The sequence below is a fragment of the Chiloscyllium punctatum genome, chromosome 30 (genome assembly GCF_047496795.1).
Source record: "Chiloscyllium punctatum isolate Juve2018m chromosome 30, sChiPun1.3, whole genome shotgun sequence".
Lineage (NCBI taxonomy): Eukaryota > Metazoa > Chordata > Chondrichthyes > Orectolobiformes > Hemiscylliidae > Chiloscyllium > Chiloscyllium punctatum.
Window position 1 is genome coordinate 50395287 of NC_092768.1, and position 24885 is coordinate 50420171.

The following is a 24885-nucleotide window of genomic DNA, read 5'->3' on the forward strand; positions in this document are numbered from 1 at the left end:
GCCAGGGTCACTCAGTTCCTGATCTCTTTACAGTCTTGGTTCAAAAATGGACAAAATTGCTGAATTCCGAGATCAGGTGAGAGTGACCACCCTTGACATCAATACTGCATTTGATTGAGTACGGCATCAAGGATCTCTGGCAGAACTGGAATCAATGGGTATCAGGGGCAAACACTTTGCTGGTTAGAGTCATACCTGGCACAAAGGAAGATGGTTGTGGTTGTGGAGCTTCAGGACATCTCAGCTTCAGCACATCTCTGCAGGAGTTCCTCAGGATAGTGTCCTAGGCCCAACAATCTTCAGCTGCTTCATCAATGACCTTCCCTCTGTCATAAGGTCAGAAGTGGCCATGTTCACCAATTATTGCACAGTGTTCAGCAGCATTCGCGATTCCTCAGATAGTGAAGCAGTCCATACTCAGATGCAACAAGATCTGGATAATATCCAGGCTTGGGCTGACAAGTGGCAAGTAACATTCGTGCCACACAAATGCCAGACAATGACCATCACCAATAAGAGACACATTAACCACTGCCCCTTGACATTCAATGGTATTACCATCACTGAATTCCCCCACTGTCAACATCCTTGGGGTTACCACTGACCAGAAACTCAACTGGACTCCTCACATCACAGTGGCTACAAGAGCAGGTCAGAAACTAGTGAGACCATGGTGAGTAACTCACCTCCTGACACCCCAAAAATTTATCCACCATCTACAAGGCACAAGTTATGAGTGTGATGGAATACTCCTCATTTGCCTGGATGGGTGCAGCTCCAATAACACTCAAGAAACTTGGCATCATCCAGGATAAACCAACCCGCTTGACTGGCACCACATCTACAAACATTCAATCCCTCCACCACTCCGGTGCTCAGTTGCAGAAGTATGTACTACCTACAAGACGCACTGCAGAAATTCACCAAAGATCCTTAGACAGCACTTTCCAAACCCACAATCACTTCCACCCGGAAGGACAAGGGCAGCAGGTACTTGGAACACCACCACGTGCATGTTCCCCTCCAAGCCACTCACCACCCATGACTTGGAAATATACCACTGTTCATTCACAGTTGTTGGGTCAAAATCCTGTAATTTCCTCCCTACCTGCATTGTGGGTCAACACACAAGTGGACTGCAGCAATTCAAGAAGGCAGCTCACCATCACCTTCTCAAGGGCAAATAGGGATGGGCTATCAATGCTGGCCACCAAGCGACACCCCAAGTCCCATACGAGAAGAAACATTTCATTCTCACGGAACTACCAATGTATTGTTGGACAAAGTAGGGGTGGTGGTGCAATAAATAGGGTCCTTGCCTCTGAGTCAGCTCTTGATGACTATAGTCAAGAGTGTAGTGCTGGAAAAGCACAGCAGGTCAGGCAGCATCCAAGGACCAGGAGAATCGACATATCAGGAATGAGGCTTGTGTGTTGGGGCTGAGAGATAAGTGGAAGGGGATTGGGGTTGTGGGGGAAGGTAGCTGGGAAAGTGATAAGTGAATGAAGGTGAGGGAGCAGGTGAAAGGTCAGAGGGGGGGAGTGATGGAAGGGTCCGGAGGGTGGTGCCGAGTTGGAGGCTGCAGACTAGGATAATGTAGGGGGAGGGGAGATGAGGAAGCTGTTGAAATCCACATTTATCCCGTATGGTATCAGAACACTGATCGGGGAGGGAAATATATCTCTGGTGGTGGGGTTTGTTTGGAGGTGGCAGAAGTGGCGGGGGATGATGTGTTGTTGGTGGAGGTTGGTGAGGTGGAAGGTGAGGGCCGGAGGAGTTCTGTCCTTGTTGTGTTGGAATAGGTGGGGTTCAAGGATGGTGATGCGTGAAGTGGAAGAGATACACTGGAGTGCATCGTCAATCATGTGGGAAGGGAAGATGCGATCGTGAAAAAAGGAGGCCATTTGGGACTTTCTGAGGTGGAATTGGTCATCCTGGGAACAGATGCTGTGGAGGCGGAGGAATGACTATAGATTGACTTCATAACAGGACCAAATAAATGGATTGGCAACAAGTAAATCCAATGTGGTTAAGTTGAGAGGCTGAGTTGATACAATAAGAAAATTTTCTTTCTGTTCCAGGAGCTCTGTGAGTCTGTCTGGGTGACATTCAATACTGTATGGGGGCTATTCCATAAAGCTCCAGTAAGGTCTGCCACTACTACATTAAATTTAATGAATTCCTTTGTGCAACAGTGCAAATCACTCTGAGCCTTTCTCAATATTAGAAAGCTGGAATATAGGTTTCAGTTAAGCCTTTGATAAAGTTCCACATGGTAGGCTGCTCTGAAAGGTTAGATTGCATGGAATCCAGGTGGGCCTGGCAAATTGGATACACAGGTGGCTTGATGAGAGGAAGCAGAGGGTAATAGTAAAGAATGCTTGTCAAACTGGAGGCCTGTGATGAGTGGAGTGTCTCAGGGATCGGTGCTCGGTCCATTGCTGTTTATGATCTATATCAATGATTTAGAGGAGAATGCACAGGGTATGATTAGTAAGTTTGCAGATGACACTAAAATAGGAAGTATCGTGGACTGTTAGGAAGATTATCAGAAATTGCAGCTGGACCTTGATCAGTTGAGGAAGTAGGCTGATAAATGACAAATGGTGTTTAATATAGATAAGTGTCAGGTTTTGCATTTTGGAAAGTCAAATCAAGCCAGGAGTTTCATGGTGAATGGTAGGGCCTTAAGGAGTGTAGTGGAACAGGAGGACCTTGGAGTTCAAGTGCATGGTTCTCTGAAAGTGGAGTCACAGGTAGATGGGGCAGTGAAGAAAGCTTTTGGCACACTGGCCTTCATCAGTAAGGGCATTGAGTTTAGAAGTTGGAAAGTTATGTTGCAGTTTACAGGACATTTGTGAGGCCACACTTGGAGTATTGTGTTCTGTTTTGGTCACCTTACTATAGGAATTAAGTTGTTAAACTGGAAAGTGTGCAGAAGAAATTTATAAGGATGTTGCCAGGACTCGAGGGTCTGAGTTATAGGCAGAGGTTTGGACAAACTAGGACTTTTTTTTTCTTTCACGCATAGGAGACTGAGCATAGAAGTATATCAGATCATGAGAGGCATGGATGGGGTGAATGCGCACCATCTTTTTCCCAGGGTTGGGGAATTGAGAACTAGAGGGCATCAGTTTAAGGTTAGAGGAGAAAGAATAAAAGGGAACCTGAGGGGCTACTTTTTTACACAGAGGATGGTATGCATATGGAATGAGCTGCCAGCGGAAGAGGTGGGTCTATTAACAACATTTAAAAGGCATTTGGACAAATACATGGATAGGAAAGATTCAGAAAGAAATGGGACAAGCGCAAGGAAATGGGGTGAGCATTGATGGCTATTTTGGTCAGAATAGATCAGTTTGGGCCTAAGGCCTGATTTTGTGCTGTAGGGCTCTGACTCTATGATGAAAATAATCACAGTTTTGAAGTCAATTATAAATGTAAAAATTAGAAACTCCTGTCAATATGTATAAGTTAATATTATAATTGTGACTGGATTAATCTATTTTAACTGGTCCCTCCCCCCCCCCCCCACAAGATTGAGGGATAAAGGAAAATAGATATAGAAGGGACATACTGAGCAGAGAGTGGTGGCAGCAATTTCCTCTGTTCTCCTCCTCCTCCGACCTCTGCTTCCTGAGCTTTTATTCTTCATTGTTCATTGTCCTGATTTCTACCCCTTCTTCCTTGGCTCCCTCTCTGTCTCGTTCCTGCTCACTATCTCTTCTCCTTCAGCATTACAAAGATCAGAGGTATAGAGATAAAGTTTAAAATGGTGGGTAATATCATAAATGTGGAAACTCATGTGAATTTTAAAAAAATCATTCATGGGATATGGGCATCGATGACAAGGGCCAACATTCACTACCCACCCCTAATTGCCCTTGAACTGCTGCAGTCCAGATGTTGTAGGTAGACCCAAAATGCTGTTAGACATGGAGTTTCAAAATTTTATTTCAGCAACACTAAAGGAATGGTAATATATTTCCAAATCAGAATGGTGAGTCGCTTGGACAGAAACCTGGTGGTGGTGATATTCTCATCTATCTGCTGACCTTGTGTTTCCAGACAGAAGAATCATGGGTTTGAAAGGTGCTGCCTTCGAATCTTTGGTGAATTTCTGCAATGTATCTTGTAGACAGTAGATACTTACTATGGAGATCACTGATGAAAGAATGTTCTTGCTAATGTGGTGCCAATAGGTTTCAGAGACTCAGGAAGATTTGCTGAAGGATTCCTCGGCTCTGTCCTGCTCTCATAGATACTTTCTTTATAGGGCTGATTCAGCTTAGTTCCCAGTCAATAATAATCTTCAGGATGTCGCTGATGTGGGATTCAGTTACGGCGACAGCATTGAGCTGGAGAAATGGTTAGATTCTCTTCTGGAGAATCATTGCTTGTCGCTTGTGTGGTATGAATCTACTTGCCATTTCTCAGTCTGCCTAGATATTGTTCAGGTCTTGCTGCATATGGATACTGCCTACCTCAGTACCTGAGTAGGAGAAAGTGAAGACTGCAGATGATGGAGATCAGAGACGAATGTGTGGTGCTGGAAAAGCAGAGCAGTTAGGCAGCATCCGAGGAGCAGGCGAATCAATGTTTCAGGCATAAGCTGATTCCTGATGAAGTGCTTATGCCCAAAATGTCGATTCTCCTGATCCTCAGATGCTGCCTGACCTGCTGTGCTTTTATAGTACTCAGTACCTGAGTAGTCATGAATAATGCTGTCCATTTGTATTGATCACCAGATATCCCCTCTTCTAAGCTTATGATCAAGGAAAAGTCATTGAAAAAGCAGCTGAAGATGCTTGTGCCAAGGATACTGAGGAATTCCTGCAGAAATGTCCTGGCAGGGTGATGAGGTGAAGCGAGGAACAGGAAGAGAGTAGAGCTGAACACATTGTTGCAGAGATGGTGCAGGAGGGAGGGTTTTGAATTCTTAGATAATTGGAGCTCTTTCTAGGGGAGGTGGGACCTCTACAAACAGGATGGTCTTCACCTAACCAGAGGGTTACCAATATCTTGGGGAGGAAATTTGCTAATGCTCTTTTTGGGAGGGGGCGTGTTTAACTAATGCAGCAGGGGGCTGGGCATCTATATTGTAGTTCCAGTGTACAGGAGGTTGAGGGTAGTGAGGCCAGGGATACGTTTACAAGGTTGCGCAAGGGCATCAGAAATTAGGATGTTGGTCTGAAATGTGTGTACTCCAATGCCAGGAGCATCTGGAATAAGCAGGGTGAACTTGCAGCATGAGTTTATACCTGGGATTTCGATGTTGTGGCCATTTTAGAGACGTGGTCAGAGGAGGGACAGGAATGGTTGTTGCAGATTCCGGGATTTAGATGTTTCAGCAAAAACAGAGATGATGGTAAAAGTTCCAGGGGGTGGTGGGTGGTGTGGCATTATTAATGAAAGGTGGTATCACAGCAGCTGAGATAACATTTGATGATCGTTCCACTGAGGTATTTTGTGTTGAGTTGAGAAACAGGAAAGGAGAGGTTACCCTGTTGGGAGTTTTCTATAGACTTCTAAATTGTTCCAGGGATGTAGAGGAAAGGATAGCAAAGATGATTTTCAACAGGAGTGAGAGTAACGGGGTAGTTATGGGGGACCTTAACTTCATTGACAGGGAATACTTTAATTCAAGTAGTTTAGATGGGTCAGTTTTTGATCAATGTGTGCAGGAGGGTTTTCTGACACAATATGTGGACAGACCAACATGGGGAGATGCCATATTGGATTTGAAACTGGGGTATGAACCCGGCCAGGTGTTAGATTTGGAGGTAGGTGAGCACTTTGGCGATAGTGACCATAATTCGGTTATGTTTACAATAGGTATAGGGATAGGGATAGGTATACACCACAGGGAAAGAGGTGTAACTGGGGGAAAGGCAAATGTGATGTGATTAGGCAAGATTTAGGATGCATAGGATGGGGAAGGAAACTGCAGGGGATGGATGCACTTGAAATGTGAAGCTTAGTTAAGGAACAGCTACTGTGGGTCCTTGATAAGTATATACCTATCAGGCAGAGAGGTAGTTGTCGAGACAGGGTGCCATGATTTATTAAAGAAGTTGAAGCTTTTGGCAAGAGGAAGAAGAAGGCTTTTGTGAGGATAAGGCATGACGGCTCAGTTAGGCAGCTTGAGAGTTATAAGTTATCCAGAAAAAAATCTCAAGAGAGGACTATGAAGAGTCAGGAGGGGACATGAGAAGTTATTGGCAGATAGGATAAAGGAAAACCCTAAGTATATCAGGAATAAAAGAATGACTAGAGTAAGATTAGGGCCAATCAAAGATAGTTGTGAAAAGTTGTATGTGGAATCTGCGGAAGTGCTTAATGAATTTTCGTCAGTATTTACATTGGAAAAGGAAAATGTGAGTGAGAATACGGAGATACAGGCTACCGGATTAGATGAGATTGAGGTTGACAAAGAGGAGGTTTTAGCAATTTTGGAAAATCTGAAAATAGATAAGAACCATGGGCTGAATGGGATTTATCCTCTGGGAAGCCTGGGAGGAGATTGCAGAGCCTTTGGCTTTGATTTTTATGTCATCATAGTCGCCAGGAGTAGTGCCAGAAGACTGGAGGATGGCAAATGTTGTTCCCTTGTTTAAGAAGGGGATTTGGGACAACCCTGGTAATTATAGACCAGTGAGCCTTACTTCGACTGTGGGTAAGGTATTGACAAAGGTTATAGAGATAGGATTTATATTCATCTGGAAAGGAATAATTTGATTGGGGATAGTCAACACTATTTTGTGAAGGGTAGGTCATGCCTCACTAACCTTATTGAGTTCTTTGAGAAGGTCACAGAACAGGTGGATGAAGGTAAAGCAATTGATGTGGTGAATGTGGACTTCAGTAAGGCATTTGATAAGGTTCCACATGATAGGCTATTGCACAAATTCAGGATTGAAGGTGATTTAGCAGTTTGGATCAGAAATTGGCTGGTTGAAAGAAGACAGAGGGTGGTGGTTGATGGGAAATGCTCATCTTGAAACTCAGTTACCAGTGGCGTGCTGCAAGGATCTGTTTTGGGGCCATTGCTGCTAGTCATTTTCATAAATGATCTGGATGTGGACGCAGTAAATTTGCAGATGACACGAAGGTAGGCAGAGTTGTGGACTGTGCCGAAGAATGTGGGTTACAGAGGGACATCGATAAGATGCAGAGCTAGGCTGAGAAGTGGCAAATGGAGTTTAATGCGGAAAAGTGTGAGGTAGTTCACTTCGGAAGAAGTAACAGGAATGCAGAGTACTGGGCTAATGGTAAAATTCTTGGCAGTGTAGATGAACAGAGAGATCTCGGTGTCCAGGTTTATATATCCCTGAAAGTTGTCACCCAACATGATCGGGTTGTTAAGAAGGCATAAGGTGTGTTGGCGCTTATTGGTAGTGGGATTGAGTTTTGGAGCTACAAGTCATGCTTCAGCTGTACAGGACACTGGTAAGGCCGCACCTGGAGTATTGCGTGCAGTTCTGGTCACCACATTATCAGAAGAATGTGAAAGCTTTGGAAAGGGCTCAAAGGAGATTTACTAGGACATTGCCTGGTATGGAAGAAAGGCCTTACAATGAAAGGCTGAGGGAACTGACGCTGTTTTTGTTGGAGAGAAGAAGATTGTGAGGTGACTTAATTGAGATGTATAATATAATCAGAGGGTTAGATAGGATGGACAATGAGAGCCTTTTTCCGCGGATGGTGAAGTCTAACACAAGGGGACATAGCTTTAAATTGAGGGCTGATAGATTTAGGACAGATATTAGGGGTAGTTTCTTCACTCAGAGTGGAGTAGACATGTGGAACGGCCTGCCTGTAACAGTAGTAGACTCACCGACACTAAAGACATTTAAATAGGCATTGATATACATATGGATAATAATGGAATGGTGTGGGTTAAATGGACATCAGATTATGTTCACAGGCTGGTGCAACATTGAGGGCCGAAGGGCCTGTACTGTGCTGTAACGTACTATGTTCTATGACCGACTTTCAACAACCACAAGTATCTTCTTTTGTGTCATATATAACTCTAAGCCACAGTGAGTTTCCCCCTGATTCCACTGACTCAAGTTCTGGAAGAGCTGTTGGTGCCACACCTGGTCAAATCTGCCTTTGATGTTAAGGACAGTCACTGTTGCCTCACTTCTGGAATTCAGCTTATTTGTCCATGTTTGAACCAAGGCATTAATGAAGTCAGGATCTAAGTGGTCTGGCGGAACACTAACTGAGCATTGCTGAGTAGGTGCTGACTGAAGGCACTGTTGCTGACACCTTCCATTGCTTTACTGATGATCAAGACTAGACCGATCTGGTAGTCATATAATTATGACTATATCAGACAATTTTCACTCTTTCTTGTGTTTGTGATACAACTGCAATAAACCATCATCTTTAGGCCTGCAGTAAATGTTGGCCACTGGATGTACACTGGAGTCATGAATATGACTAACTGTTGGTGACTGAACACCTGAAAGCTCTGCGGTAATATGAAGAGCCACCTCAAACGTGCACTGATACCAGAAACTTACCACTCTCCGTTTTCCCCATCTGGGAGTGTGGTCATTTGTGATTGCTGCCGGATTTCTGGTTGATATTTCATAAACCAGTGACAAAAATCACAGACGACTAATTGTCATAATTCACTCGGCACTGATCCTTGAGTCCCAATACCCCCAGGGTCATCACAAAAGTTCAAGATATAATCCTGTTCCTGAAAGGCCCAATTTTCCTATTCAATGATTTCAGGTTAACAGACAACATTGACAAGGTTCTGTATTTAAGAAGAAACTATTACTCAATACAAATTATTCTGTTCTAACCTCAGATAAACAAAGTACAAATTATCAACTGATAATTTTCTCTGTTAACTATACCAATTATTAATCCCACACAAACGTAAACTGACATAGTCAAACAAAAGAACATTGTGCATATGGGTGGAGTAATAAAAAATTAAGGGAACACACTTCAACTAATTACCTATCTAGTAGATTTAATTAAGTGTCATGTCTTTTCCCAAATCCTTATGATTACCAGTCCTCTTATTTCCAAGACATTTGCTGTACATATGGTAGTTAGCACACTTCGTACTTGGTTATAGGAAGCAGTTTACAGGCAAATAATTTATTAGAGTGGTTAGCTATTTTCCATTTATTTTTCTGGGGAGGACAGCGAGAGAGAGAGAGAAAAACAGAGGGCTGCTTTAGAGTCTTTCAGCTCCTGGTTTGTTCACCCACTCAGGTGCTAACCAGACAGTTGTTATCATGCTGAGTATTCCTGACCCATACAACTGGGTCCTAATTTTTTTTCAATCAAAAGGCTGTGCCTGGGCAGAACTGGCTTTAACATATATCCATAGTGCTTATGAGTCACCAGCAGCTTCCCCCATCGCTTGAAGATGCAGTGTAATTACATTGAATTCTAAGAATTTGTCTTAGAACTGCATCACCTCCTTCAAAGGTTTCTAGTTTAAAGCAGTATTCGTTTCCCATTTTGATGAATTAGAGATAAATAGAATGGAGGAGCTGAGAGATAAATAGGAGGGTGTGGGTGGGGGTGGAGATGGGAGGAAGGTTACTGGGAAGGCAAGAGGTAGATGCGGGTAGAGCGTGATAGATAAGTCGGAGAGGAGGGTGGTGTGGCTATGTGCAGATCATGTGGACAAAGGCAACAGAAACACTTAAAAAAAAACTTTCAGTTATGCCAAAACTGGTGATTGGATTTTGTGGCCTGTTTGTAGAGAAATTTCACTAAAATAAACATTACTAAACATCACTTTAAGTACTTTTATTCAATTTGGCGCATTGTGATCTGATTGATTTCAATGTGTAAATATTTACTGGATAATGTCTTCACTCATTTTACAATGTTTATGTTTCAATAATTGGGGATGGGGTGCTTGTCCAGGGACACAGAATCTGAGGAATTACTTATTTCTTTCTGGCAGCAACTGTAATCCAGGTAGAATAATCCATCTAGAGTTGGACTTGTACCGACAACCTTGTTCTCTGATTCAGGGCATTGTTAGTTTAAGTCCCACTCCAGGACTTGAGCACAAAATTGATGGCTGAAACTACAGAGAAGTACTGAGGGATGAAAGAGAGTACAAAGATAGGGAGGGGCAAAGCCATGGCGTAATTTGAAAATAAGCACAAAACTCATGAAAACCAACACTGAGCTCCCAGTGGGAAGAGTGGGTTATTCCTTAAATTTTTATTCCTGACACATTTTTGGAACTATATCTAAGCAATAGAATTTTCCTGAGTGACTGAATGAAAGCGCAACAGTCCATCAGCAGTAATAATTTAAAACGATCTCTTAAAATGTCCATTCTAGCTGACCATGGGGACGTTACCCCCTTTCACAGGAATGCAGATACAAAGACAACACTGACACCTACAGCTCCAACTAGCTACCACTTTCAATCGAATCAAATTTTCAGGCTGCCATGGGCTTGGAGCTTACATTATTAGAAATCGAATCCAATAGAACAGAAATATTAGAAGTTATTTTCAGCCATACCCTCTCAACTAAGTCAGAAGATTGCAATTTCACCCAGAGTCTGAGTACTGTTGCTTGATGTTCCAATGTAGTACTGAGGCATGCTGCACTGTTAAAGAAACAGTTAATGTTAATCCAAAATACTGTCTGCCCTCTCGGGTAAATCTAGAACTTCTCTTGAGACTAGATGAACAAGGAATATATCCCTGGTATCCTGGCCAGTGTAGATCCCACAGTCACAAAAACAGATGGTCCGGTCAGTATTACATTAATGTTTGTGGGATCTTGCCATGAGAAAACAAAGCTGCCATTATTCTGAAGTAACAAAAAGTGGCTAAATTTTACAAAACACATGCTTGTCTAGATGATGCTTTTGGACAGCTTGAGTTTGTGAAACATTTGTACAGGACATACATGGGTAATTCTCAAGTAGATGCCAGTGTTGTCACTTAGTTAGAAGTATGGCTAGTTCTGGAGTTTGATACAACTTTTGCTGGGGTCTGTGACATTTATTGATAATTTAGTTCTTTCCTAATAATAAGTGAAAACTGAGATTAAAGCAAACTATAATATATGAAAGAGAGTACTTGGTTTTTAACAGCGTTGTTCAGAACTTAGTCAAAGCAACAAAAAAACGGCCTCTATTGTCACGTTTGCTTCAGATTTAAATTTTTTTTAATGGGCTTGAGCTTGACAACTAGTCTTCACAACCACCTGAATTTGTTAAGAACGAAATGACGTTGAACTTTTTTTTAAAAAGGCATTCCTTATCAGTCGCATGTCTTATGGCAACTACTTGTTTCCTGGCTCTACAGCTTTCAGGCTACAGTTTTTGGAATAGCTGGTGACAAGTTTGTTGTCGGGAAGGGGCTCATTGCTCAGTTCTCCTGTTTCTGAACAAAAAGATTTGTCATTAATTCTGACTGTCCTCCTGAAAAGCAACTGGAAGATTTCTTAATACTATGTTTCCACAGCACGTTGCATCTGCCAAGATCCCAGGGATAACTGCCCATGCTTTGTGACACCTATACATACATCAGAACATCAGATTATTAGTCACTTGAATATCACTAATTTTATATTTGCCCAAAAATGTTTATTTTCACATCGTGAATCATGGTAGAGAAAAATTTGCTTTTTCCACTTACGTAGTGTTTGTGCATGTATTTGTTTTGGGTTATCTTGAGAGGTAAGTTTTTTTTGTTTCATGTTACAAACTGTGTGTGTATTAGTTTTGCATCATCAATGAATAAGTTCTATTTCATAATAAATCAATAATTTTGTCCTCATTACTGAAACCTGGTCAACAGTTTTTTTTATTGTTAAGTCTAATATACAGAATAGATACAACTAAACATATCAGATAGCGGGAAAGGCAATTACATTGATGTTGTGGCTGTGCAGCAACGGGACTAGAGAGTGAAAGTGCACTCTTCCCATCTTGGACAGAACAGTAACACCCTGGACAAGTATTCTGGAGTACATAGTAGTTTGAGAAATGTGAGCATTTCAACCAGTAACTGTTTGAGAGAGATAAAGCAATGATGCAGTCTTACCACAATGCTCTCTCAAACAGTTCATGCTTGAAATACTCACCATCAAAGACAATATCCAAGCTCCACTTCTAAAACTATGTATAAAGTTGTTCAGCTTATGTTAACACTCTGGATATAAACAAAACTGGTTGTTTCCACTACATAGGGAGTTACTTTAATTCCTGTTTCATTGACGCTTCATCATTGTAAAAACTAAAATTTTTACAACAAAAAAGATTGCTGACATAATCATTTAAGTGGAATAACAAATCATCTGCTGAAAACTTCTCCAGAGTCAACATCAGCCAGACAATTAACGCCCAGACAACTCCTGATGGGTCTGGAAGATTAACCATTGTGTTTTAATCTGCTACAGGAACAACTGTCTCAAAGAAAATCCCTCACACAATACAATGCAAGTCACATCCATACCATAAGATTTATTAATAACCTTGCAATAATCTTTGCAAAGGCCCATAAACAGTCAGCCTTTGTCTCGATGATAATTGCTTCTCTTTCACCAGAGAGTTTCCATAGTTCTGAACACTTTTTAACTGTGTAATTCTGAAATAACAGACAGATCAGGGGTCAGTGCTGCTCCATTGCACATCTACTGATAAAATCTACACTTTTAACTCCACGTGACAATGGAGAAACCTCTGACTTGTAAAATGCACCACTAACCTCTACTTGTGCACTCTTTAAGTAAACCTGCTTTCATCAAGTCAGTGAAGCACAAATCACATTTCAGCAAAAGTTCCTCAAAAGCCTTTCAAAGGGACTTTTAAAAATAAACTGTTGACAACTCTTCAACCAATCAACCCACAATGATAAAATTGTAAATAGAGTCAAAGAGATATACAGCACAGAAACAGACTCTTCGGTCGAATTTGTCCATGCTGACCAGATATCCCAACCCAATGTAGACCCACCTGCCAGCACCTGGCCTATATCCCTCCAAACCCTTCGTATTCATATACCCATCCAGTTATCTTTTAAACGTTGCAGTTGTACCAGCCTCCGCCATTTCCTCTGGCAGCTCATTCCACACATGTACCACCCTCTGAGTGAAAAGGTTGCCCGTTAGGTCTCTTTTATATCTTTCCCCTCTCACCCTAAACCTAATTGGACTTCTAGTTCTGGACTCCCCAGTCCAGTGAAGAGACTTTGTCTATTTATTCTATCCAGGCCCTTCATGATTTTATAAACCTCAATAAGGTCACCCTTCAGCCTCCAACGCTCCAGGGGAAACAGCCACAGACTATTCAACCTTTCCCTATACTCAAATCCTCCAACCCTGGCAACATCCTTGGAAATCTTTTCTGAACCCTTTCAAGTTTCACAGCATCCTTCCAATGGGAAGGAGACCAGAATTGCACTTCTTGGTTTTATTTTGTATTTAAGTGGATACTTTTTCATTGTTTATTAAGGATGACACACACTTTACTTGGAAATTGAAATTTAAAAATGAACATTTAGATTTTTAGTTCTTTCTCAACTAAAAGGAAAAGTGAAGCTGTGTAGTCACTTGTGATTACACAAGAGTAGATACATTTCCTGGAAGCTGATTCTAATTCTTTTTGTGAGATACATCAACACCAGATGTCCTTCCATTAAAAAGTAAATTACCCAGCAACAGGGTTTTGAATGGTTGATGAGGGGCAGTTTGTTACTGAACTGGGAGGAGAAAAGTCAGTTGGGACTCAGACCTTCAAGCCTGTGAGCAAGTGAAGTAACATTCAAAGAACTTGCAAAAAAATTCTAACTGAAGCCAAGATCAAGAAATAACTGAGCGGCTACTGAATTGAGGGACTTTTGAAGTCAGAATACCAACAAACTGTGACAAAGTCATCTCATTTCACCTTTAGGAGGGTAGATAAAGTTTGCATATCAGTTATTAACAATCTGTTTTTGCTACATGTTAGTACATAAGGTTGTTGCAGGGAATACATTTTTTCCTTCAGAATGTGGCCACATTCAGGCATGAACCATCCCAGAGATTCAATTGGTCGTTTCTGACACATGACAACTCATGGGATGGTGGTTTTCCGTGCACTATTTTCACCAGGGTCATTTCTACATTTCCATGTATTTTTATGGTGTGAAGAATTCCTGAATGTAAAAAAAAGTGCATGAAATAAACCGTACTTCAGATTTAACTTTACCAATGTTGCTATATTCCTTACAAAGTCAGAGTGCTCAAAATGAGGAACGGGAGGAAATGGGCTCCCACAATTAACAAAATGGGATGAGTAAAACCACATTCAATTTCAGACAAGTGAACAGTATAAGTAAAATCATTTGTTTTAAAACTCTCAAAATATAACAATTGATTTCATAATCCTTTAGCATTGGTATTGTCATTCACAAGTTGTTTGATGGGAGTGTACGCTGCTTCTTGTTCTGTATACCAATCCCAATGAACATTCTTCACATTGAGCTTATTTCAAATTTTACATTTGAAGTAATCCTCTCCAGGGGCCTTCTTTGGTGATCAGGTCAAAGGTTAAATTGAACTTCTTGAATGGACAGATAATGGGAGAGTTTTGAGACAGACAGTGCTTTGGAACAACAGCTCTCCTGTGTGAGGACTGGAGAGTAAACCACACAGTCAACTTTCAGTGCAACTCAAGCAGCTGACTCAGCTCCAAGTCTGTGTGGAGACATAAACGTCTGGTGAGAGAGGAGAAAGTGGTGATACAATCCTGACACATGACGCACTGGGAGGTATGCCATGTTGCTTCACTGATGTCCCAGGAAATCCAAAGATCCAGGAGATCTGACAATTGTGTGGAGACTTTATTACAGAACATACTTTGACCAGGTTACCTCCCTGTGAGTGTGTTGATGGACCAGGAGATACACAGACAATACAAAGACAGTCACAAACATTGGACTCAATAATTTCTCCGAAGTTTGAATCCTGTGGACTCCCAGATATTTGAAGATATCACGAAAGGTTTAGCACAAACACATTACTCCCCTGTGTGGACCCTCTGATAGAGCAAGAAGCTCCAATAATTTGAGAATTTAACCTCCATGTGAATGCTTTGATGGCTGTGAAGAGTTGATAAATTCAAAAATGATTTGATACACATATCATACATGAATGATCTTCCCGATGTGAATAAATTGATGTCTGTAGACTCAATGACTTCAAGAATGAGTTGTGACACAACTTATAAATGAATAGTTTATCTTAAGTATGAATTCTCTGATGGAACAACAGTCTCCAAGAGTTAGGGAATGATTGGTCATGCAACTAACACTTCAACAAGTTCTCTCCTGTGTGTACTCGTTGGTGTGTGCGAAGGTTCCCTGACTGTGTGAACGATTTGTCACACACCTCACACCTGAATGGTTTCTCTCCTGTGTGAATCCTCTGATGGATCAGGAGTCTTTGTGAAGTGGGGAATGATTTGTCACACACCTCACACTTAAACAACTTCTCTCCTGTGTGAATACGTTGGTGTGTGCGGAGGTATCCTGCCTGTGTGAATGATTTGTCACACACCTCACACTGGAAAGGTTTCTCTCCTGTATGGACACGTTCATGAATGCGGAGGTTTGATGACGATGAGAATGATTTGTCACACACTTCACATCGGAACGGTTTTTCTCCAGTATGAATCCTCTGATGGAACAGGAGTCCTGATGACGTGGGGAATGATTTGTCACACACTTCACACTTAAACAATTTCTCTCCTGTGTGAATACGTTGGTGTATGTGCAGGTATCCTGCCTGTGTGAATGATTTGTCACACACCTCACAATGGAAGGGTTTCTCTCCTGTGTGCACACGTTGGTGTGTACGGAGGAATACTGCTCGCGCAAATGATTTGTCACACACTTCACACTTAAAGGGTTTCTCTCCTGTGTGCATACGTCGGTGTATGCGGAGGGATCCTGACCAGGAGAAAGATTTGTCACACAGTTCACAGCTGAATGGTTTCTCCCCTGTGTGTACACGCTGGTGTAGGGTCAGGGATCCTGAATGTGAGAAAGACTTGTCACATACTTCACAGTTGAATGGTTTCTCCCCTGTGTGAACACGCCGATGTAACTGGAGATTTCCTGACTGTGAGAATGACTTGTCACATAGGTCACATTTGAATGGTTTCTCCCCAGTGTGAATCCTCTGATGGAACAGGAGTCTTAATGAAGTGGGGAATGACTTGTCACAAACGTCACATTTAAACAATTTATCTCCTGCATGAATACGTCTGTGTATGCGGAGGTAACCTGCCTGTGAGAAGGATTTGTCACACACTTCACAATAGAAAGGTTTCTCTCCTGTATGGACACGTTGGTGTGTATGCAGGTATCCTGACTGCGAGAATGATTTGTCACACACCTTGCATCGAAATGGTTTCTCTCCTGTGTGGATGCGTTGATGTACTCGTAGGTATCCTGACTGTGAGAAGGATTTGTCGCACACTTCACAATGAAAGGGTTTCACTCCCGTGTGGACACATTGGTGTATGCGAAGGTATCGTAACTGTGAGAATGATTTGTCACACACTTTACACTGGAATGGTTTCTCCCCCGTGTGGACACGTTGGTGGTCAAGGAGTTTTGATGACTGGGAGAATGATTTACCACACTGACTGCATACGAATGGCTTCTCCCCTGTATGAATGTGTTGGTGCATGAGGAGGGTTGATGATGATGAGAATGATTTGTCGCACACATCGCATGTGAATGCTCTTTTTCCCATGTGAATGTGTTGGTTATTTATCAGATATGATGACCTTCAGAAATCAAGTTTATACACCACAAATTTGAACCATTTCTCCCAAGAATGAATGTGTCAATGATTCATGAACGTAGGTGACTTTACAAAAACTCACGCACTGTTGAACGGTTTCTCTCTCATCTAACTCATTTTGTTTTAACAGATTTTCAACAGGTGCACCTTGTTGACAGCTTACTTGCTTGCACACATGAACTGCCTCTCACCTGTAGGAAAGAATCAGTGATTCATGAAGCTCAATGAATGATTGAAGTGTGAAGTCTTCCCACACTTGGAGTCACTCATACTTCTTCCCAGCTCAATCTGACTGATCATTCATTGGCAAACTTTGGTTTTGATGGAAGGCTCCGCACTACTGATCACTTTCAGATCTGTTGCTATGTCAACTCTCCTGGGCAAGAACAATTCACTGAGCAAGCGTCCGTGTTCAGCAGTGCTGTGAAGGGACTATATGTCTTCCCACAGTTGTGCAGTTCTTCTTTGGGTGATGGCCAGGGTCTATCCTCTTTTTATTCTGTGCTGTCATACAGTGAAATCCTTCTGCAAAATAGGAAATTGGAACATGATTTCCTCGAATTCCCCCTCCTCAATAAACTGGTTGAATTCTTTGTCATTTCATCTTCGCATTTTCAGATTAGGGCTGTCAATGACTCAATAGCATTTGTTGTCATTCCGTGGGTGGCATGGTGGCACAGTGGTTAGTACTGTTGCCTCACCGCGCCAGAGATCCGGGTTCAATTCCTGCCTCAGGCAACTCTCTGTATGGAGTTTACACATTCTGCGTGGGTTTCCTCCGGATGCTCTGGTTCCCTCCCACAATCCAAAAATGTGCAGGTTTGGTGAATTGGCTATGCTAAATTGCCCGTAGTGTTAGGTGTAGGGGAATGGGTCTGGGTGCGTTAAGCTTCGGTGGGTCTGTGTGGACTTGTTGGGCCGAAGGGCCTGTTTCCACACTGTAAGTAATCTAATCTAATCTAATGTCCCTTCAGAATGTGATACTGACCCATTTGAACTATTAAAGTCCCCGAGGTGGGGCAGAAAAATTACACCCAGAATGCAGCTAGGAATGAAATTCCAGGAGCTTTCCCCAGAGACAATGAACAGTGGAAAGGTTAATAATCAGCTTCCAATATACACAAAGCCAACAATATGAAATCAGGAAGAATGCTCAAACACTTTGCAACTCTCAGATAATAACACCTCACCTTCTCATATTCAGGAATGAGCCATCAACAAAGCTCAGCCTGGAAATCAGAGAGAAATGCTTCCAATAAACACACTCAATATCCAACACACAGCTCCAGTCAAACAGTTCAGCACAAAGCACCGAGTAAACAGCTCTCTCAGCTGGATCTTCTCACACAGCATAAGGGACATTTCCACCCCTGACTGCCCACAGGATAGTCAGACTGCCTGAAGATTGGTGTGGATATTATGGGATACAATTTGTATAAAAGCTGCTCCTTCACTCACCATCTCCTCACTTGGTTTTCAGTCCCTATAGGAAGTGAACCAGCTCTGGAAGAGGAAGAGGAGACAATGGGCAGAGTGGGTGGACTCTCTGATTGACGTCTCTCACAGTCAATCCAAATATTTCTGGAGCAACATGAAACTGGGAAACTGACCGGGGAAATGGAGGTGACTTTGAGCAGCAGATCAGGTGGAGATTTAAACTGGTCACTGACACATCTGAATAAAACCTCACTTATTGCAGCTGTTGTCTCAGTTCCCCTGGTAAATGGTTGACAGAGATTTCTAGTGTAGGAATAGCATCCTTCATCAACGCATTCACACGGGGAGAAACCTGTTGCATCAGAGAATTCACACGGAGAAACCATTCAGATGTGAGGTGAGTGGCAGGTTTTTCGTACGCTCATCGATACTCAGGAATTACCAAATCACTCACAATGTGGAGCAACCATTCAGGTGTGAGGCACAGAGCAAAGCTTTCACACGGTCGCTGGATCTCCTAACATCCCCAGACATGGGAAAGGAAGAATACTTTGTGAGGGAGAGGGTATGTGTATAGCAGCGAGAGGTTAGGTGGATGTTCCTAATCAATTGTTCTTGGAATTTTGAGAGGACAGTCGAGGAGAATTTAAGTAATAATCCTTTGAACGTGCTACATCATTCAATTTAATCATAGCTGGTCTGTGTTTTAAATCTAACTTTGTGTCTCGACTCCATAACACTTAATCCCCTTGTCTAACAATGAACAAATCAATCTCAGTTTTAATATTTTCAATTGACCTCCAGCTTCATGATTTAATGGGGAGAGAGTTCCAGGTTTCCAGTCCTCTTTTTGTGAAGATGTGTTTGCAGACATCACCCTTAAACATCCTCATTATTATCTCACTATCCAAGGCTCCAGACACATCTTCCAGGTGAAACAATGGTTTTCTTGCACTTCATTCAATTTAAGAAAAAGAAGGAATCATATGTCAGTTATAGACAGCAGAGTTCAAGTAACTCCTGAGATGATTATAAAGGCAGTAGGAGGATACTTAGAGGGAAATCAGGAGAGTGAAAAGGGGACATGAGATAGCTCTGGCAAATGGACAAATACACTCAGGACAAAGGGTAAGTAGGGACAGTATAGGGCCCCTTAAAGATCAGCTAGGCCGCCTATGCGTGGAACTGCAGGAGGTGAGGGAGGTACAAAATGAGTACTTTGCATCAGTGTTTACTGTGGAGAAGGATTTGGAAGATATAGAACGTGGGAAAATAAATAGCGACACATTGAAATATACCATATTACAGAGAAGGTGCTGGATGGCTTAAAATGCATAAAGTTGGATAAATCCCTCGCACCTGAGGGGGTGTACCCTAAAATGCCATGGGAAGCCAGGGATGTGATTGTTGGGCCTCTTGCTGAGATATTTGTGTCATCAAAAGCCATAGCTGAGGTGCCGGAAGACTGGAGGTTGGTTAATGCGATGCCACTATTTAAGAAACATGGTAAGGAAAAGCCCGGAAACTATAGACCAGTGAGCCTGACAACGTTGTTGGACAAGTTGTTGGAGGGAATCCTGAGAGACAGGGTTTACAGTATTTGGAAAGGCAAAAACTCATTATGGATAGTCAACATGGCTTCGTGTGTGGGAAATCGTGTACAAAGAGGATTGGCGAAGGCAGAGCGGGGATGTAATCTATATATTCAGTAACACATTCAATAAGGATGCTCATCTAGATTGTTTAGAAAGGTTAGATGACATGGAATACAGGGAGAACTCAACATTTATATAGAACGTAGAACATTACAGTGCAGTACAGGCCTTTCGGCCCTCAATATTGCGCAGACCTGTCAAAATAATCTAACCTACACCGTTCCATTTTTATCCATATATATGTTAAATGCCCATTTAAATGCCCTTAACATCGGTGCATCTACTATTGTTGCAGGCTGTTACACGCCCCTGCTACTCTCTGAGTGAAGAAACTACTCCTAATATTTGTCCTAAATGTATTACCTCTCAATTTAAAGCTATGTCCTCCCATGTTAACCTTCACCATCCAAAGAAAAAGGCTCTCACTGCCCACTTATTGAACCTTCTGATTATCTTATATGTCTCAACTAAGTCACCTCTCAACCTTCTTCTCTCCAACAAAAACAGCCTCAGTTCCCTCAGCCTTTGCTCATAAGACTTCCCTTCCATACCAGGCAACATCGTAGTAAATCTCCTCTGAACCCTTTCCAAAGCTTCCACACCCTTCCAATAATGCAGTGACCAGAATTGCACAGTACTCCGGGTACGACCTTATCAGTGTCTTGTACAGCTGAAGCATGACCTTATGGCACCAAAATTCAATTCCTCTACCAATGCCAACACACCATATGTCTTCTTAATAACCCAATCAACCTGGCTGGCAACTTGCAGGGATTTGTGCAGCTAAGAATTTTACCATTAGCCCAGTACTCTGTTTCTGTTATTTCTTCCGAAGTGAATGACCTCACATTTTTCTGCATTAAACTCCATTTGCCACTTCTCAACCCCGCTCTGCATCTTATCGATGTCCCTCTGATGGTTAAAGAAGTGGCTCGATGGTGGACATGCAAATGGCTGCTGCAACAGTAGTAGACTCGCCAACATTAAGAGGGATGAATTTGCGTTTGCAGATTTGTATTTGCAGATACATTGTATTTTGTTCTAAAAGCACACAATCTGTCAGTAGTCCATCCATGTGATATTTTATAAGTTCCAATAGAACCAGTCTGACTCAAGGTTGGGATAAAGACAGACTCTGACCAGACTCGCACCTTTAATGCATTGTCGGAGCTGAGATGTCACCATTTTTATACTGATAGAACATTAAGTTATCTCAGAACTGTGACTTGTAAGAAGTTCGGGATTTATACGTTAGTGAATTGAAACCTCCATCCGCATTCTATGTGATAAAAGACTTAACAATAATCTAGGTTTGTTCAATACACTGCATCGGTTGGATGACACTTTGATCTTTTCCTGCAAATTCTGTGTCCTATTATCCTGCCCCATTAGCCACCTGACAGAGTAGCACTCTGAAAGCTTGGACTATAGCCTGGTGTTGTGTGATTTTTAACTTTGAAGATAGAAGACAGAGTGTGATGGTAGAGGATTACTTTTCAGACTGCAGGCCAGTGACCAGTGGTGTGACACACAGATTGGTGCTGGGTTGACTCCTTTCTGTCATTTTTTTAGTTGTTGTGGCTATGAACAGAGGAGGTATAGTTAGTAAGTTTGCAAATTACACCAAAATTGGAGGTGTACTGGACAGCAAAGAATGTTCTCTCAGAGTACAATGGGATCCTGATCAGATGGGCCAATGGGCTGAGAAGTGGCAGATAGAGTTTAGTTAAGATAAATGTGAGGTGCTGAATTTTGGTAAGGCAAATTAGGGCAGGACTTATACACCAATGCTAAGTTCCTGGGGAGTGTTCCTGAACAAAGAGACATTGGAGTGTAGGTTCATAGTTCCTTGAAAGTGGAGTCACAGGTAGATAGGATAGTGAAGAAGGCATTGGTATGCTTGCCTTTATCGGTCAGTGCATTGAGTATAGGAGTCAGGAGCTAATTTTGTAGCTGAACAAGACAGTAATTCAGCCACTTTTGAAGTACTGCGTGCAATTCTGCTCTCCCTGCTATAGGAAAAATGTTGTGAAACATGAAAGGGTTCAGAAAAGATTTACAAGGATGTTGCCAGGTTTGGAGGGTTTGAGCTATAGGGAGAGGCTGAATAGGCTGCGGCTATTTTCCCTGGAGACCGAGGTGTGACCTTATAGAGATTTATAAAATCATGAGGGGTACAGTTAGGGTAAGTAGTCAAGATCTTTTTCCCAGAGTGGGTGAGTGTTGCCTTGATGAAATGAGCTGCCAGAGGACATGATAGAGGCTGGTACAATTACAACATTTAAGACGCATCTGGATGGGTATTTGAATAGGAAGGGATTAGAAGAATGTAGGCCAAATGCTGATACATGGGACTAGATTTATCTAGGATATCTGGCCTGCATGATGAGTTGAACCGAAGGGTCTGTAGATCTCCATGACTACTCTACTTGCTCCTCATAATGTGGTTACCTCCACTTTGAGACGATGGAATTCAGGCTGGACAACCACTTTGCAGAACACTGATGTTCTGTCAGTAAATATGATGCCAAATTTTCAATTGCCTGCCACTTCAACACACCATCGTATTTCCATGCTGATCTCTCTGTCTTGAGCAGCAGTGCTCCAATGAAACTCAGCATGAACTGGAAGAGCAGCAGCTCATTTTCTATTTGGGAACACCGCAGCCTTCAGGACTCAATATTGAGTTCAATAGTTGTAGGGCCTGACCACCTTCTTCCATGACCTTCCCCAATACACACACATCAGGCCTTGTCATCACTCGGGCTGGTTTCACCACAGCCAACCTATTTTCCTCCCCTAATGGACCCCATTAGAGGCTTTTTTTTTAACTTGCCTGATTGACCTTTATGTTTCTTTGTCTGTCCAACTGCTGTTCTCTCTTTTTGGGTTCCATCTCTCCCTCTTATTTACTTCTTCCCCTCTTCCCCCCAAGGGATTGCAGATGCTGGAGATCAGAGTAGAAGAGTGTGATGCTGGAAAAACACAGCCGGTCAGGCAGCATCCAAGGAGTAGGAGAGTCAATGTTTTGAACATAAGCCCTTCATCACGAATAAGGGAGTGGCCCAACAGGGCTGAGAGATAAATGGGAGGGGGTTGGGGCTAAGGTAGCTGGGAGTGCAATACGTAGGTGAAGGTGAGGGTGAAGGCGATAGGTCGTAGAGAAGGGTGGAGCGGATAGGTGAGAAGTAGGATGGATAGGTAGGACAGTTCAAGAGGGCAGTACCAAATTGGAAGTTGGATCTCCTACCTGCACTTCCACACGTCATCTACTGTGTCCATTGCTCTCAATGTGCTCTCCTGTACATTGAGGACTCAGGATGCCAATTTGCGGAGCGTTTCAGAGAACATCTCTGGGACACCTATACTAGACAACCCCACCACCCTATGGCCAAAACTTCAACTCTCCCTCCCACTCTGCCAAGGACATGCAAGTCTTGAGTGTCCTCCAGTGCCAAACACTAACCACCCAAAGCCTGGAGGAAGAGTGCCTCATCTTCTACCTTGAGACCCTCCAACCACACAGGATCAATGTAGATTGCACCAGTTTCCTGATTTCCCCTCCCCCCACTTTATCCCAGATCCAGTCTTCTTACCTGGCCCCACTGTATTGAAGTGTCCTATGTATCCATCTTCCTATCTATCTATCTGCTCCACCCTCCTTTCTGATCTATGACCTTCACTCTGACCTTCAACTATCACACTCCCATCTATCTTCGCCCAGCCCACCTATCTCCCATTTATCTCTCAGCCCTCTTGGGCCACCCCCCTCATTCCTGATGAAGAAGTTATGCTCGAAACATCGAATCTCCTGCGTCTTGGATGCTGCCTGACTTGCTATGCTTTTCCAGCACCATGCTCTTTGACTGCCCCCCCCAACCAATCCTTATTTTCAGCATGTATACTAACCTTTTCCTATGAGTCCTGATGAAGAGATTACTGGAACCAAAACATTGACACTGCTTTCTCTCCACAGATGCTGCCTCACCTGCTGAATTTCTCCAGCTATTTCTGCTTTTGTTTGCCCTAATCTTAATGCTGTGGCCCTTGTTCTGCACTATCACCAGAGGAATTTCTTTCTAGCTACTTTTTAAACTCATTGATTTTTAATACCTCAATTGGATCTTAATTTTAAACATTCAATAGAATGAAACCTCAGGTCTTTGCAACTTGTGCTCTCATTTAATCCTTTTAGCCTCAGGAACATTGTGCTAAATCTACATTGCACTCCGTTCAAATCCAGCATATCCTTCCCGAGGTACAGTGCCCAGAACTGAACACAGTTCTCTACGTAGGGTCTAAACAGAGCTCTGGAAAGTTGGAACATAGCTTCCATATGGACACAATTAGTTTTGGGGAGGAGAAGTTGCGGATTATTTTTTTCTGTTCAGCATGGTCCTGCAGTAACCTACAGTTTTTTGACAGAGGAAAGCAGGACTGCTAATGCTTGATGTGGTCCAATCAGATCCACCGATGGATGCTTAAATGAGTTGTGTACCAGATACACCCAAAGCCTGACATTTCGGACTCCAGAAGCATAGCGATCAACTGGGAAGAAAATAAAATTAAACAAAAAACCATGGTCACTGAACTCAAAATCTTAACTCTGTTATCTCTCCACATATGCAACTCGATGTGAGTTTTTCCAGCAATTTCCATTTTGTTTGTTTCAGGAAAAAAAATTAAGGTAATTTTGAGAGCAACCAGATTTTAGGGTGTATATAAGGGAAATGGTTAAACCAGATTGACAGCTGCAGAAGCATTGTGGGGAATGGATTGCCAAAGGGCAGAGATCCTGGGAATTAGAAAGCACTGTCCAAATCATCCAGGGGAAGAGGGTCTTCCAGAAATGGAAACTGATTGATCCACTATACGTGACCTCTATAACCATTGTTTGGATTGTATGATGGGAACGAGCTCCAGCCAGTGTCACTAATGTTTAGTGTCATTTCTAACCATTGAAATTGGGAGCCAGAGTAAATCA

The 24885-nt window shown here is 42.5% G+C and overlaps 3 protein-coding genes across 4 annotated transcripts in view; 1 reads left to right on the plus strand and 2 right to left on the minus strand.

The window, feature by feature from the left end:
• LOC140455499 (uncharacterized) overlaps positions 1 to 18115 on the minus strand; it is a 269046-nt gene extending 250931 nt beyond the window's left edge. The window contains exon 1 of the mRNA XM_072550442.1: positions 18000 to 18115. The gene's annotated coding sequence lies outside the window, so the exon portion shown is untranslated. The remainder of the gene's footprint in view (positions 1 to 17999) is intronic.
• LOC140455493 (uncharacterized) lies at positions 11800 to 18308 on the minus strand. Of its 2 annotated transcripts, none has more exons than XM_072550433.1 (2): positions 18268 to 18308; positions 11800 to 17334 (listed from the first exon to the last, which is right to left on the minus strand). In XM_072550433.1, exon 2 carries the CDS (start codon positions 16756 to 16758, stop codon positions 15304 to 15306), a length of 1455 nt encoding a protein of 484 aa, XP_072406534.1. In that variant the 5' UTR covers positions 16759 to 17334; positions 18268 to 18308; the 3' UTR covers positions 11800 to 15303. The 2 variants fall into 2 exon arrangements, with proteins under 2 accessions (XP_072406534.1, XP_072406533.1); XM_072550432.1 differs by lacking the exon at positions 18268 to 18308 and adding an exon at positions 18000 to 18130.
• Positions 18309 to 18574: 266 nt separating this feature from the next.
• Positions 18575 to 24885, plus strand: part of LOC140455500 (uncharacterized) — a 33231-nt gene continuing 26920 nt past the window's right edge. Inside the window, exon 1 of the mRNA XM_072550450.1 lies at positions 18575 to 18643. The gene's annotated coding sequence lies outside the window, so the exon portion shown is untranslated. The remainder of the gene's footprint in view (positions 18644 to 24885) is intronic.

Excerpts from the sequence above, each read along its gene's own strand:
- LOC140455493 (XM_072550433.1), bottom strand. The coding sequence starts at position 16,758 with ATGGGAAAAAGAGCATTCACATGCGATGTGTGCGACAAATCATTCTCA.